At 34.3% G+C, this 16,069-nt stretch overlaps 1 protein-coding gene, 2 long non-coding RNA genes and 1 pseudogene across 10 annotated transcripts; 2 read left to right on the top strand and 2 right to left on the bottom strand.

Annotated features, from left to right (window-relative positions):
• Positions 1–2,538: 2,538 nt before the first annotated feature.
• Positions 2,539–5,485, bottom strand: LOC147948870 (uncharacterized). The gene is made up of 2 exons (XR_015580711.1): positions 3,364–5,485; positions 2,539–2,740 (listed from the first exon to the last, which is right to left on the bottom strand). It is a non-coding gene; the product is annotated as an uncharacterized LOC147948870 (long non-coding RNA).
• LOC104725699 (uncharacterized) lies at positions 3,608–6,242 on the top strand. Of its 2 annotated transcripts, none has more exons than XM_010444402.3 (9): positions 3,608–4,081; positions 4,149–4,422; positions 4,509–4,635; positions 4,751–4,875; positions 4,968–5,049; positions 5,132–5,249; positions 5,339–5,496; positions 5,580–5,702; positions 5,772–6,242. In XM_010444402.3, the coding sequence occupies exons 1-8, from the start codon at positions 3,902–3,904 to the stop codon at positions 5,686–5,688; spliced, it is 1,173 nt and encodes a 390-aa protein (XP_010442704.1). In that variant the 5' UTR covers positions 3,608–3,901; the 3' UTR covers positions 5,689–5,702; positions 5,772–6,242. The 2 variants fall into 2 exon arrangements, with proteins under 2 accessions (XP_010442704.1, XP_010442712.1); XM_010444410.3 differs by having other exon boundaries at positions 3,645–4,081; positions 5,646–5,702.
• LOC104725648 (uncharacterized) lies at positions 6,214–15,888 on the bottom strand. Of its 7 annotated transcripts, none has more exons than XR_015580700.1 (7): positions 15,258–15,888; positions 14,501–14,684; positions 13,961–14,004; positions 12,948–13,033; positions 10,942–11,082; positions 7,683–7,783; positions 6,214–6,551 (listed from the first exon to the last, which is right to left on the bottom strand). It is a non-coding gene; the product is annotated as an uncharacterized LOC104725648 (long non-coding RNA). The 7 variants fall into 7 exon arrangements; XR_015580705.1 differs by having other exon boundaries at positions 14,501–14,680; positions 15,258–15,881; XR_015580701.1 differs by lacking the exon at positions 10,942–11,082 and having other exon boundaries at positions 14,501–14,680; positions 15,258–15,881.
• LOC147948869 (uncharacterized) lies at positions 8,377–10,143 on the top strand (annotated as a pseudogene).
• Positions 15,889–16,069: the final 181 nt, after the last annotated feature.

The raw sequence follows: 16,069 nt of genomic DNA, 5'->3' as shown, positions 1-16,069 counted from the left end.
TTCAAAAATAGAAATGTCTATGGAAATATTTTTATAATACATAAAATTAAAATAAATAATTACTATTTATTTCTTAAATGTATAAACATCATTTTGTTTTGTTTTATTTGATTGATATAAATTTAAATAACACACAAATTCAATAAAAATAAAGCAGACAATGTGAATTTACAATTTGTAATTAGTTTTATAAACTGTATTATTAAACATTTTCATTATAGGACATACATGTCTACACCTTATGCTATATGTTGTGTGGATGGACACACAAATCTACTATACAATTACATGTTGTTCTACTAAACACTCAATTAAATCATAAACAATGACATGAAAGTCAGAGAATTAAGCCCAACCTAAGTAACCTTCTCTCTTCATCCGATTCGTTAACACCATTGATATTTTCGGTAGAAAATTCGAATCTCAGAGCAACATATATAGCCCCCAAATTTTAAAATGAACAAATCTGAAACTAAAAGTGTCTCTTAAGTTCTCCAATGCCTTGGAACCATATGTTTATGCTTTATGCCTTGTGTTTATGGTAATCTGTAAAGTTGAAATGGAAAAACAACATTCTTGGATTTGTAAACACCATTGATATTGTATTTTAAACTTACAAATAAAATCACTAAGTTCAATTATAAATAAAAACCTGAGGTGCTTCTCAAAAGGGGTAACATAGTTTACATGTTATGAAAATTTTCTTAAGACAATTTTCTCGGTTTAATTTGTTCGAGTGGCTTCAATCCAATATACCTCCTTATTCAAGCATAAACATATTAGAAATTTTTTCATGTAAATAAGAAAACATAAACATTTGAAACAAAAAAAAACCATACTATCGAAACAATAATCCCCTATATATTAATAGAGAAACACTCTCTTGAAAAAGCTGATGTGTCGCCGCCAGAGAGCTCGAGACACATTTAGCAAAAAACCCCTTAAATTTTCTACTTAATTACATTAACATGCCACTATATAAAAAAAACAATTAACTGAATAATAATTAGATATGTCATCAATTCTCACACAATTTAAATATCACATATTAAAACTATTAAAATAATTACATACTATTTTAAGTCAAAATTTCACTAAAATTTACTTACAAATATAAAAGTCAAAGTTATATTATTTTTAAGAAATCAATATAAAAATCAATATAAGTAAAATATTCTAAAAAGGCCATAAAAACATATAAAGTTAATAAAAATAAAGAACATATAACTTATTAACAAGTTATTTTTATGTTAGTATTATTACCATAATAATTTAAATAACAAGCTTTCAATAGTTATTATAATTGATTATAAAAAGAAATATATTACCCATGAATTATCTCCAACTCATTAAAGGAAACTTAATTCCCAATTAAATATAGATTTATATATATATATATATATATATATATTTATAATTAAATATAAAAATGACAACAAATTAGGGGATATCATGATGTGTGATTATTTATAAATATCTAAGTTTGTAAACTAATTAATCTCAAAATTTAGGGTAATTATTCTTAAAAAATGGAAATATTGATAACCAAATAGGAATATACGTTTTAATTGTACATTAATCAATGTGCTATTAAAAAGGAATGAGACAATAACCCTTATCATTATTAATAAATTTAGTACCCAAAAAAAATCATAATATATTTAAAATGAGTGATTATTTGATTATGAAAAATTGTTATAGTTACTCGATTAACCATAAATATAAAAATTTAATTTTTAAAGCACACAAAAATATATATTTCCATAAATTGTAACATTTTATAAATATTTTCTTTACCACATTCATATAATTCACGGGTGAAATGTACTCTTACACGAATACGTTGATTTTGAAATTTCATTAATTTTTTCATAATATTTTTTTTTTGGTAATAATCCATTATTTATAGAAAATATTAATAAACCGACTAACTCAAAATATTTTAATAGCCTAATCACAAATATTAAATCAATAAATTACATTATCTTCAGAAAATTTAGTTTAGAATCCGATTGTTACAAAAAAAAACCATTATGAAAAAATAATTAAACTACTGAGTAATTTAGTATATGTTGTTATGGTTACATAAGAAACATGCAAAATTGTTATGATTACAAAATAAAACATAAAAGATATGAATTTGATTTTTAAACCACACAAAAGACATGTTGCAATAAATAGTAACATTTTATCAATATTTATCTTCCATATTTAAATATTTCACAGGTGAAACATATTTTTAACACGAAAAACGCAGCTTTGAATAAATAAATAAAAAACTTTAGTTACATATTATGTTTGACACAAACAAATATTGGTTCTAGAATAATAATTTTCTTTAAATCGATTTATCCTGCACATAGTGCGGGTTGTTACCTAGTTCGTTTTTAACTGACACACTATTTTTTTGTTAACCAAAAATTTATTACATGGTTTTTTTTTTCTTGAGTTAGAGAAATACCTTTTTATTGACTCATCAATAATTCAACTGTTGCGCCATGAATTAGGATTCATGGGATGAATAACTCTAGATAAAGATTTGAGAGAAATCATTATATTGAGGCATTTGAGAGGAAACAACATAAGATGTATTTTAATGGAACCATTCTCCTTTAGTAACAAAGCTACAAAAGCGTTTCACATTTACTCGACTTATAAAATATCTGAAGAATTCGAATAAAGATCATGAAAACTCACTTGGGGTGCTAATTTCAGTATTTGATTCTTGCTTTGTTTCATCCTACACAAAGACAATGCATGTTAGTAATCTAGAAAAAAAAATTAAGAACATAAAAAGATAGAGGTCATAAAAAAAAAAAGGAAAAAATGAAGAAAGTGAGCTAAAAGATGTTGGTCTTCATATAGTTTTTGCCTAATCTGTGCTAAATCAGAATTTTCGGAGTGAGTTTTGAGATTTCTGATTTTATAAAAAATTTTATTTATTGAAAAGATACGATTCAATTTGTTTTTTAATTTGAATTCAAATAAATGCTACAACGTGTATCATTAATGTGTGACTAATATCAAAATTAATGTTGTAATTTATGTAATTAGAATATACCAAAAAAAACAATTATTTAGTTAAGATTCATTGACATAATAAGTTTTGTAATTAAATTTGGAGTAAATTCAAATTGAGTAAAATTTCAAATCAAATTGATAAGATTACAATCTTAACAAAGAAAACTAATTAAATGTATAAGATCACAATCATCTTAACAAATTTTGCTCATCGAAAGTTAGCAATAATCTCGCATTTTTGTTTTTGAAACAATGAATTACAAAAAATCTGATTATATATTACCATTTTTACGTTTTGTTACAATAAAAGAAAATTTAAGAGTTAGGATCATAATTACTTACTAATAAAAGGGAGTCATTGAGGCTCCTCAGGCCATCCACATCAGCAATTTTTAAAAACACCTTAGGAGATGCCACGTCAGCTTCATATATCTCTTTCTTTCCCTTCTCCCTTCTCTTTTCTAATAAGAACCCAAGATTAAAATACATACTAGCGTAACATTAAAACTGGTTCGGATGAAACCCAAGTAAATGGGCCATCTTAGGAACATTATTTTAGTCCAGTCAATGAGCCCATGAAAGTAACACGTTCACAAAAAAACCTAATTCAATGCTTTTTCTCCACCGCCATCTTCACCTTCTTCGACTTATCTTCGAGAAACTTGAATTCGTCAATCGATTCAACTTACTCAGAAAATTTTAACTTTCTTTAACAGTTATCAAACTTCTGAGTTTCCCCACTCCGTCTTCTTCAAATCCAATTTAATGGCCTTTATCTCCAAAGTCATCAATTGTTTCAGATTTGAAGCTTATAAAATCGACAAGCCACGGCGATTATACAACCATCGTCAAAATTTCAGAAAACCACCACAACCTAAAGATGTCAGAATCCAAACTTCAATCCCATCCCCATCGATTCACCTTTCAGATTTTTGATACCATTGATGGAGATTTTTGCAAGGAAGACGTTTTAGTGCGTCTCATCCATTTTTGGGAAGCCCGAAACTTCAAGAAAGGAAACATGCTTATGGGCATAGAACTGCTTCTCATCGACTCTAAGGTATTTTGTGCATATATGTTTTCAATAAACACTCTTCAAAATCGAAACCTAACTGTCAAACCTACAGTCTAATGCAGTCCAAGCCTACATACCAGCAAACCGTCTATTCCGTCACGAAGGTCGTCTGAAATCCAACTCTGTTTACACCCTGAACAATTTCATGATCATTCCTACCAAAAAGGTGTACAAAGTCACAGACCACAAACATGGGATCGTTTTTACTGAGAAAACATCAATGGTATTGGAGCCTATTGGAGATCATAAGATCGACGAACAGAAATTTCGGTTCCGTAACTATGAAGATTTCGCTTCTATTGTAGACACTAATGCAGATCTATTTGGTAAGTTAATCGAAACTGTTCTTTATTTATTAAGACCATACACTCCAATCCATTTATGTACGTTCTTATTGTCCTGTTTATCGTAGATGTCATTGGCCAGGTTCGTCTAATTGTTGGCGACAATATCCACTCGCCTTCAACACTGGAATCAGCACCCCAAGTGGAAGGCAGCCGATCAAGTGATAGGGTGTTCTTACATCTCCAACTTAAAGAGTAATGCATTCTACCATTATTCTTTCAGAGGGTGCTTCATTAAAGGATTTTCTTTCTTTGTCTTCCATTTCTATCAAGTTTTATAAAAACAAAAAAACATAATTATCATATACAGTGGCCAGACCATTCGTATATACCTCTGGGGAACCATTGCTGCCCTATTTAGAGAAAGATGGAATGAAAGTGAAGTCAAACCAGCTGTTCTCCTCATAACTATTGTCAATCCAAAAACAGTAGGACGTATGTTATCTCTTTTTCAGTCGACATAATCTTAGTGTGGAAAAGCATTCTAATGAAACATGTAACAATAAAACTTTCCATCATTTTTTCAGCTGTTATGGCTCTCAGCTCAACATCTTCCACACGCATATTCTTTGACAATGACGTCACTGAAACCAAACAATACTTGACATGGTATTCTTTTCATTACTTATTATTCAAAACATCTCCTCTGCCTGTTGTAATCGAATCTAACTCACTCACTTTTGTTTAACAGGTTAGGTGATAATGGTCACAAGACTCCAAAAATTGCAAGCTCCTCCTCTGCAGTTACCAAACTAGAGACTGTTACTATCCAGGAAATACTCCAATTTCTACAAAATGAGAATCCCCAGGTTATGCAGGAGTCTTCCATTTAATTTTCAACCATTCTCCAAATATTTGAAATAATTTAACTAAACTAAACAGCTTTTTGTTAAAATAGGAAGCTAGCTTCTACTGTTTTGGTACCATTCTTGACATACAACCACAATATGGATGGTACTACATCTCATGCAGCAAATGCAACAACAAACTTGAGAAGGCTGATACATCAATGTACTGCAACTATTGCAAGGAATCCAACAACATTGGCGTTATCAGGTTCCCAAAACTCTAACGCAAACATCTCCTTAACACAATTTTCGTTTTATAACACAGATTTTTACAACCCCATGACTTCATAGGTACCGTTTTGAAATAAGAGTCTGTGACAAAAACAAAGATGTTGAAACCTTTGTTGTTCTTGATAGTGAGGCCACCAAAATTGCTGGGCGTAGAGCTGCTGATGTTTGAAGGAGGCAATGGAGGTATTGTAGGTCTACTCAATTTTTTTTTTTCAAAAAAGTTACAACACTAACTTCTTCATTGATTGTCAGGCTGCCGAGAAAGCTTCTTATGCAGAAATAAGTCTGCAGACCCCAGAATGTTTAAAGCATATTATTGGCACTACTTGCAAATTCCAAATCAAACTCTCCGAGTACAACTTCAAAACCTCTCGCCAAACTGTCTCAATCTCACGCATTTTGGAAGCCATCACAGACCTTCCAACAGAAACAGTAGAAAGGAGCTCTGAGCAATTGATTGATGAATCGCAAACTACTACCACTACAGCTAAATCTCGAGGAAAGTCACATGTCAATGATTTAAACGTGAAGAATGCATCATCTCAGGTGAAACGTCCCCGCCTAGATAATTAAGAGTGCAGTACTTTGTTTTCAAAATTTCCATTGTGTGACAACATTTACGTTTTTCCATTGTCTTTGTTTGAACTCTAAGTGGTCACTCAAGGTCACCTTGCCAAACATTGAAAGGCACAAATTTAATAAACGATGTTCCTTCTCTTCTATCAACGCTGTTTATCAACGAAAGTTGATATAATCTTAATTATGTCATAACTGAAACTGTTATCATACGAGATGTTCTATCTAAATTTGCTATCAAAGGTCAGAAAATTGAAATTGCAATTTAGATAGATCATAGTCTAATCTTGGACCTTTCTTAACTCAGACATCAAAACCCAATCGCCAGAAAATTAAGCCAACAAATGAGTCGTCCTTTGTCCACAGAGACATCTTGACCTCTCTCATCGCCAAGTTCAAAACTCCCCCACAACTCTCATCTCCTTGATTAAATTGGTCATCAATCAACACAACTAACTAAAACAAGGACACAAATAAAACATCAGAACATGATCAACAGCTTTTCAGTTACACGGCAGCTGTTTGTACTATAAACATCCTAAAACACTCGGTATAAAAAACAAACTTAGCTTCCTAACCATTAGATTCATGGATCGCAGCTTACATTAGAATTATAAATCAAATATATTTTTTTCAAAAACTGTAATTATTGATATAAATAAATCTACTTCATAAGCCAATTAAGCATCCACTCTTGAACTTTCCTTCTAATTTAAATATTACTGCAGACGTTTTTACAAACCGTTTCACAACTCCCTTAAGCTTCCCAGACTTCCAAAAAAAAAAACAAAACTCAGCCCTCACCCTCAACCTCTTACTATCTTCAAAACTTTCTTGCCAGCGTAGCTTTCATCTACTACACACTAGCCAAACACCTAAATACATAACCACTCCTACTTACTAAACTTCTTTCACATGTTGCTGGTTGGATAAATCATGAGAGATAAAAAAACAAAAGCAACAAGCACCGACGCAGGATACAAACAAGCAAAGAAAAAGAAAAATAATTTTCGACCAAGGTACATATCACTAAAGTTCTTCTCAACTATGATCTACAAAGTAATAAAAATATAATTATACAAGCATTAGCCTATCTTATAACAACCAACTTACCATCAGAACCTACAGGGGAAACGAGTGGAGATCTACAGATTCCTATTATCAACTATTATAATTGTAAGTTTCGTCAACCATAAGTAAAAATTGATCTTCAGTCGCCTCTGCAGTAAATTGGCGTCTAACATAAATTTTGCTATTATCTTAATAGGTGGCTGTAAAAAATGCAACATACACGGTCAATCCTTCCACTATGAAATAAGTACTTGAATATATCCACCCCTATAACACATATACTAACTACAACATTGCATTTTTCTTACAGTGCTACATAAGGAAACCCGATCAATGCGAAAAGCAGTCATAATCTCTAAGAAATGGCTAAGGCACAACAAAGGCACTGTCTCTAAAATGCAACGACCTATTAGCGGCAAAGAATTAGCAGTAGGACAAATGACAATGAAGCATCTACTTCCACAAATAAAAAAGGTATATCTAATTGTATAGGAACATTGAATTGATGTACTAAACCTGATTTTTTTTCTCTTGATTCAGTCTGACGACAGTACATCCAGAAGACAACAAAGCAACCCCCCACCACCTACCATGATTGTAAGCTTCTTTTGATAGTACTGCACATGAAAACATAGACCGATGCTTTAGTTTAATAGCTAATAACCAAACCATTTGCTAAATGCAGGTGGATGCGAAAGGTGTTGTGAATACGGTAAGATCATCATCATTAATGTTATTCCATGCCTAAATGATTTATTAAGAAAATTGCTATAATCCCTAACACACAGTTGATAAACACTTTAAAAAAAGTGAGAAGGAAAAATACTAGAACAATGAGACGTGCCCTCATCATATCCAAAAGACTTGCCCGTAAAGAACAAGGTTAGTTGCTGAGCATAGGAATCAAACCACTTCAATGTCACAACTTCTACAAAATAACAGCTAATATCTTTGTCATTGCTAATCCATAACTATATCATTGTATAGGTGAATCGTCTCAAACGCCACAAAAAATTATCCAGACAAGCCAGAAAAGAACTTAGAGGTCATTCTCGATTCTACAGTACTATTTACCTCCATAATCATTCTTCTTTAACACTAGGAAAAAATTGACTATATTGTAACTATTTATCCAACAACATCTATGGCAAAAGACAACCCAATCTTACAATGCAGCCATTGTAATGCATTAGTATGGTATTCAGAGAAAATGGGTGATGATATCATAACTGGAGAACCACTTTTCACAATATGTTGCGGTCAAGGACGAGTTAAACTACCACCAATCAGAAAAACTCCTGCTTATCTCGACCACCTTCTACAACATAGCGTCTCATTTCGTATGAACATAAGAATCTACAATTCTATGCTAGCATTCACATCAATGGGTGCCAAAATAGATCATACTGTCACATCAGGAAAAGGCCCACCATGTTTCAGGATACATGGCCAAAATTATCATCGCATTGGTTCTTTAATCCCTTTGCCAGGCGACTCACCAAAGTTTCTGCAAATGTATATCTTTGATACAGAAAATGAAGTCTCCAATCGATTGAAGACAATGTCACAAAGAAACACAGGAAACGACCTTCAAGAGGATATAGTTGTCGGCTTGCTTAAGATGTTAGATGAACACAATTGTTTGTGTATGTTCTTCCGGAATGGAAGAGATAGATACAAAGCAAAAGAAGTCCAAGACTTAAGAATGCGATTGGTTGGTCAAAGAAGTAAAGGTAAGCAGTATGATTTACCTCAAGTGAAAGAAGTTGCGGGTCTTATTGTGGGAGATATAACTGCTACTACCGGTTACAGAGATGTAATCTTGGAATTGCAGACAGGCCACTTGCAAGAAATTAGGGACGATCATCCTTTGTTCATGAGCTTGCAATATCCATTGTTGTTCCCTTTTGGTGAATTTGGGTTTCACACAGAAATCCCCCATGCAGTCACACAAAATGGCGAAAGAAGAAGGACATACATAAGTATCAGAGAGTTCTATGCGTACCAAATCCAAACAAGACTGACGAAAGGAATGACAATCATAAAGTCAGGACGCTTATTTCACCAGTATGTTGTTGATGTATACACAGTCATTGAGCAAGAAAGACTTCGCTGGGCAAAAGACAACCAAGAACAGTTAAGAGCTGACCTATACAACAATGTATATGATGCAGTGAGTAAAGGTGACACTGAAGCCATAAAAGTAGGGAAAAGAATAATTTTTGCCCTCCAGTTTTATAAGGGGACCTCGATATATGATAGAGAAATATCATGACGCTATGGCAATATGTCGAGCATATGGTAATCCAACTTTATTCATCACAATGACTGCAAACCCTAATTGGCAAGAAATAAAGGATCATTTGGCAACTTATGGAGGCACATCAGCGAACGACAGACCTGATATTGAATGTCGTGTCTTCAAAATGAAACTCGATGAACTCTTGAAAGACCTCAAACAAGGCACATTCTTCAGTCCATCTATTGCTGGTACGTTGTCAATCTTAATTTATGTATAAATCCATTAAAAACCTTATTTACTTACATGCTTTTCACATTTCATTCAGTGCTAGACACCATTGAGTTCCAGAAATGTGGCCTCCCACACGCTCATATACTTCTATGGTTAGATAACACACCGAAACAACCAAGCCTTGGCCAAATAAATGCAATCATTTCTGCGGAACTACCCAACAAAAATGAAGACCCACTTGGATTTGAACTGGTGGAAAAGCACATCATGCATGGACCTTGTGGAATGGATAGGCCATCGTCTCCTTGCATGGCAAACAAAGTCTGCACAAAAAAGTATCCCCGACCTTACAATGAGTACACCACAATTGACCAATCTGGGTATATTATATATCGTCGACGTCCTAACGAAGACAACACTGTCATCAAAGGAGGAACAAGGTTGGATAATCGCTTTGTCATACCACACAATCTTCCTATTTTGAAAAATATCAAGCTCACATAAACGTGGAATGGTGCAACACTTCAAATGCTATGAAGTATCTTTTCAAATATGTAACAAAAGGTGTGGATAAAGCTACTATTTTGATCGAGAAAGGTACTACTAACACAAGCAACAATCAAGATACACCAAGGGTTGTCAAGGAAAGAAATGAAATTAAAGAGTACCTAGACTGTCGATATCTCTCTGCTTGTGAAGCTATGTGGCGCATTTTTGCATTTCACATACACCAAAGGAAGCCTTCGGTACGGAAATTGATTATCCATCTTGAAGGTCGACAATCAGTGGCTTACAAACAGACAGCGAATTTGAAATATGTCTTATCAAGAGCTATTATCGAAAGGACAATGTTTACAACATGGATGGAAATATGTGACCAGTGTGAAGAAGCAAGACAATATACGTATGTCGAATTTCCAATTCACTTTGTCTGGGACAATGATAAAAAATTCTGGCATAAGAGACAACGGGGTTACTCAATAGGGAGAATAGTCAATATTCACCCAACTTCTGGTGAGTTATACTATCTTAGGATATTGCTCAATGTTGTTAGAGGGCCAAGAAACTTTGATGACATCAAAACAGTAGGAGGGGTAATTCAAGCAGATTATAAGGCAGCATGCTATGCTAGAGGTTTGCTAGACAACGATAAAGAGTGGCATCATGCTATGAATGAAGCAAATCAATGGGCAACAGCTTTTCAGTTACGCCAATTGTTTGTACTATTGCTCATATACTGTGAAGTAGCAAACCCACTACGACTGTGGGAACAGACGTGGAAATCAATGTCAGATGACATACCTGACAAGCAACGGCGAGCTTTTGGATTTCCCACCATGAGTTTCAAAGAGGATGAGCTGCAACATTATACTTTGATCGAGATAGAACAAATCCTCCACCAACATGAACGATCACTCATGGACTTCAATGATATGCCTAAACCTGATTTAAAAGTCCTAAAAGAATTAGGAAACAGCTTATGGCGACAAGAACAGCAGTACAATGTAAAAAAAGAGGGAGAAGAACATCAGAAACTGTTCAACCAACTTAATCCAGAACAAGAAAATGTCTACAAGGCAGTTTTGGAATCCGTATACAACAATATGGGACAACTATTCTTCCTCTATGGCCCTGGGGGAACTGGGAAGACATTTGTCTACAAGACAATAATCTCCAAATTAAGATCAGAAAAACGGATGGTCCTTCTTGTAGCTTCATCTGGCATTGCAGCGTTGCTTCTCCCTGGTGGAAGGACAGCCCATTCAAGGTTCAAGATACCTCTAATTGTTACTGAAGATTCCATCTATGAGATTAAGAAAGGTACAATGCTTGCAGAGTTATTAATCAAAACTGACTTAATCATATGGGACGAAGCACCTATGTCTCATCGACACACATTTGAGGCACTCGACAGAACATTGAGAGACTTGCTCTCCACAGAAGATTGTTCAGCCAACGAAAAACCTTTTGGCGGAAAAACAGTCCTACTCGGCGGAGACTTTAGGCAGATCCTACCGGTGATACCACATGGAACAAGAGCAGATACAGTACTTGCATCTATAAGCCACTCATATATATGGAATTCTTGCAAAGTATATATGCTGGAAACAAACATGAGACTACACCATTCAGAAACAAGATTCGCAGCTTGGCTGCTAACTGTTGGAAATGGAACCGCACCAACATGTGAAACAGATGATGCGAAGGATGAAGATGATGGTGAAGTCGTAAAAGTTCACGATTCTTTTTTTTTAAAACCAAAAGGAAATCAACTCCAACAAATCACTGAAGCCGCATATCCGCTACAACAAAGCTCCGACACCACCTTTGAATATTTGACTGAACGAGCAATCCTAACTCCAAGGAATGAGTATGTTGATGAGATAAATGCCTACATGTTATCTCAGGTTGGAGGAGAAGCAAAAGAATATTTAAGCTCAGATAGCATAGGAAAAGCGGATACAGTGAGAGCAGATTATGAAGCACTATACCCTGTAGAGTATTTAAACTCTTTAGAGTTTCCTGGTTTGCCAAAGCACAAGATAACCCTCAAAATAGGAGTCCCAATAATGCTTCTACGGAATGTGCAACGGTACAAGAATGATAGTAACTAATTTAGGAGAAAGAGTGCTAGAAGCTGAAATAGTTACAGGAACACATGTTGGGAAGAAGGTTTTCATACCAAGGATTATTTTATCACCCCCAGAATCAGATCATCCCTTCACACTTCGAAGACGACAATTTCCAGTTAGAGTTTGCTATGCCATGACAATTAATAAAAGTCAAGGTCAAGGCTTAAAGAATGTTGTCCTCTATCTGCCAACTCCAGTTTTTAGCCATGGACAACTCTATGTTGCTCTTTCTAGAGTTACATCACCTAATGGCCTCACTATTCTACAAGGAGAAGAAACTAAAAAAGGTGGCATTACAAATATTTTCTACAAAGAAATCTACAATGACCTACCCAAAGACAATGGTAAACCTCTACACTGACTACCAAACAAAGGTAATTTACTGACACTCTTCTCTACTGGTGCAGGATCTAATTCCATCAAAGTTCAAACCGTAGACCCACCTTCAAAAACACCAACAGTAAGAAATACTCAATAATTTTTATCCAATGATCCAAACCAAGAGTCCTAGATTTCAATGCAAACCAAAAAAAGAAAAACCGACTGACCACAGTCGATAATCACAAACATATGCAGGTGTAGCCAAAAGGAAAAAAGCAGAGTCAGAGAAAATGGATGGATAAAATAGACTGTCAGATATAGATCAATTATGACAAGAAGAGAGACAGATCTTACATCAGAAGGATCTTATGTAAACTTCCATTAGCCATGTTTCTGTAAACCAGACATAACAACTTCTTCTTTATTCTCGATTTGGTTTCCTACAGTTTTAAAAAAAAAAACTTAAAGTCAATTTTAACAAAGAGAAAATCTGGAGTTTTTCATCTCGCACAACTTCAATTTTAGAAAACGCAAAAAAAAGTTAACAACAGCGAAACAAAACTAAACAAAACGAAACGCAAACAATACCCCAAACAAAAAAAACAAGAAAACGAACATCTACTGCTTTAAAAAAACCCAAAAAATACAAAGAAAGACTAATTTTAAAACGAACCCCCAACATAACCTACAAATATAATTCACAAAAACCAAAATTGAAAAAATGAATAATAGAAAGATAGAAAACTTTGATTTACAGAACCGATACACAAAGAATTACAAATAAAACAAACACCGATAGAAACCAGATTGAAGAAAAGCAAACTTAGTAACTTACAATGTCATATAACGGCAACAAACTTTTTTTTTTAATTTAAAAGGAAACATGGTAGCCAGGTAGAACCCCCATTGAATTGTCTTAACCCGACATATGAAGGGAAAAAAAACCATTAACAAAACGAATACCTAACACCTCAACTCAGGTCTGGTTCGACCGACAAAATAAGAAATTTTTTTAAAACATCAACCAATATAGAACTTGACAAAAACAACTATGGGCTTATACAATTTTAAAAGGCTTCGGCTCTTAGTCAATGAGACAAATAATCTACAAACCATCTTTTATAAAGAAAAAATAAAGGCCGAGAAGGTAAATTTTACAATCTAGGCCCATTTAAACAAAAAAAACCAAACTCCAACACAAACGTTGTTGGACTACCTAAAACCACCAAACAACAATCAATACAATTCAATGGACCTATAGCCATTTAAATGAAAAGCCTGTGAAAAACCAAAACAACTATATCACGAAAGCATAAAAAGAAAAGAGCACTTCGACATACACAAAAAACAAAACCAGCATAGTATACCTGATTTACACCAACACGACTACAATTTCGCCAGATCAGCTTCCCTGTTGAAGGTTTAAAATATGTAACTATGGAGTATTAAACATCAAACACCCGCCTCACCAAGATTCATTGAATATTGTCAATAAATAAGAAAGTTATGGCAATGAAGGAGAAGGAATTCGAACAAAAAAAAAAGTTACCAACCATCCATAGAACTCTAAACGACTACGCTCTAATATAAATAAACAGTCACTCTTATGCAAAGACCACCAAAATAGAAAAAGCAAAAACCTCCAAAAAAACCATGGATGATAACCCAAACATCATTTCTACTTTTTCATACCAAACTATCAGCAGTACCATTCAAAGATCTAATGAAATCGCCGTCATTATCAGAAGACCAAACACAAATCAAAACCACATCACCATACGCATCCCTTACACACCAAACGGTGGCGGACCTACCTCGCAAACCTTGAGCAGCAACCTACACTACATTCTATCATATCATGAAATCGAAGACATCGACGCAACAAAAATGACATCAAGGTTCATCACCTTCTTCAATGCAGTTCGAATGGCAGAACCTCCAACAGGTAGGTCTATTCTTCTAAGTTTCACAATCACAGATTTCTCCCTCCATGCCATTGCGAGATTAGACATCGACGTCCTCATTCACGATCTAGAGACTTCTAAAAGACGTCCAACCGCAGAAGAAGAAAATGAAGAGTGCACCATCTGTCTACAAACATTCAAAGGACGCGATGATATCAACAACCTCAATTGCAAGCACATCTACCACCATGAATGTATAATTCCATGGTTGTATGCAAAACAAAATTGCCCAATATGTAGAGCTACAATGATCTAAACACTTTCATTGATCTAAGCTTAAATCGATTACATCAGGTTTGTACTTTCGAACGTACCGATATGATTTCTACTATAAAGCTTCAATTCCGACACATTATCAAGTCTAGAATTTGTCAACTCGATCTGCTAAATGAACCTTCATAGTTTAGAATCTATCGTTGCTCATAGCTCACCCGGTGTCTATGATGAATATACAAATAACAATCTCTCTGCCTTAATTGCAGATTCGCCATGTGAGATCAAATACCAAATCACACATTCAAAAATCGACAGAAAAGGTATCAACATTCTAATGTAAAGTTAAAAACTGCTAAAGGCAATTTATGAAATTGTTTGATTTAAGCCGAACAAATTAAGAGGATGAACAGAGATTTTAGCAACAATCATAGTAGGCCTTAACAAATCAAATCAAGCAATCGGAGAAATGGAGCTTTCGACGAACCTGATGAATAGGATCTCGGAGACATTAGCGATGCGGGAATCGCAGAATCGGATAAAATCGAGGGAGGAAAAGTAATTGGGAGCAACGATAAAGAGAGTGGTGGATCGGAATCTAGGGTTAGAGAGGGAGCTGTGAGAAGAGTTCCGGTAGAAATGGATCAGACCTTTGCGTACGGTGATTTTGAGAGATGATGATGGTTGTATGAGTTTAAGAGGAGGCTGAGATCTCTTCAATGCGTAGGTAAAACCTGTGGCTTCTTCTTCGATGGAAATTGTTCGCTCCAAGTCAACTGAATGAACTCTGAGGACGAACATCGCTACAAAGCGGGAAAGAGCTCCACAACGAAAGCTACTCAGAGAGACGAGAAAATAGACTAATGCGTCTTCTTCCTCTTCTTCTTCTTCCCAAAACTGATTCGTATTCCTCTTCGTTTCAGACAACAAGTTAGGTAGTTTGTGGCAATTCGCAGACTAAATTAGGAGATGGCAAGAGATATAGAAAGACATCGAGCATAGGAATCGAATGAAAATTACATAATCTGAAAGTCCCCTACCCTCTGATAAACGAAAAAGGAACTTTACCTTATCTCAAATTTGTGACGTAGCCATTGTCTTTATTTCCGTCATTGTTTATTTTATTTTGTTGAAAACCCAAATATATAAGTCTAATTAATTACACTTCTTATCAGATAGCATATTAAAATAATTGTCACACTTAAATATTTCAAATAGTTTCTGTTTCAGAAGAATCTAAGGATAAAATCTATAATCTTATCATACCAGACATAAACATGTTGTGCAAATTGTTTGACA

The sequence above is a fragment of the Camelina sativa genome, chromosome 2 (genome assembly GCF_030686135.1).
Source record: "Camelina sativa cultivar CO46 ecotype springtype chromosome 2, ASM3068613v1".
Taxonomy (NCBI): domain Eukaryota; kingdom Viridiplantae; phylum Streptophyta; class Magnoliopsida; order Brassicales; family Brassicaceae; genus Camelina; species Camelina sativa.
Note: the sequence above shows the minus strand (reverse complement) of the source record. Positions and strands in the feature narration are given on the sequence as shown.

Excerpts from the sequence above, each read along its gene's own strand:
- LOC104725699 (XM_010444402.3), top strand. The coding sequence starts at position 3,902 with ATGTCAGAATCCAAACTTCAATCCCATCCCCATCGATTCACCTTTCAG. Across the intron at positions 4,636-4,750 it reads TTACATCTCCAACTTAAAGA|TGGCCAGACCATTCGTATAT; the intron begins GTAATGCATTCT and ends TATCATATACAG. Across the intron at positions 5,497-5,579 it reads AACAACATTGGCGTTATCAG|GTACCGTTTTGAAATAAGAG; the intron begins GTTCCCAAAACT and ends ATGACTTCATAG.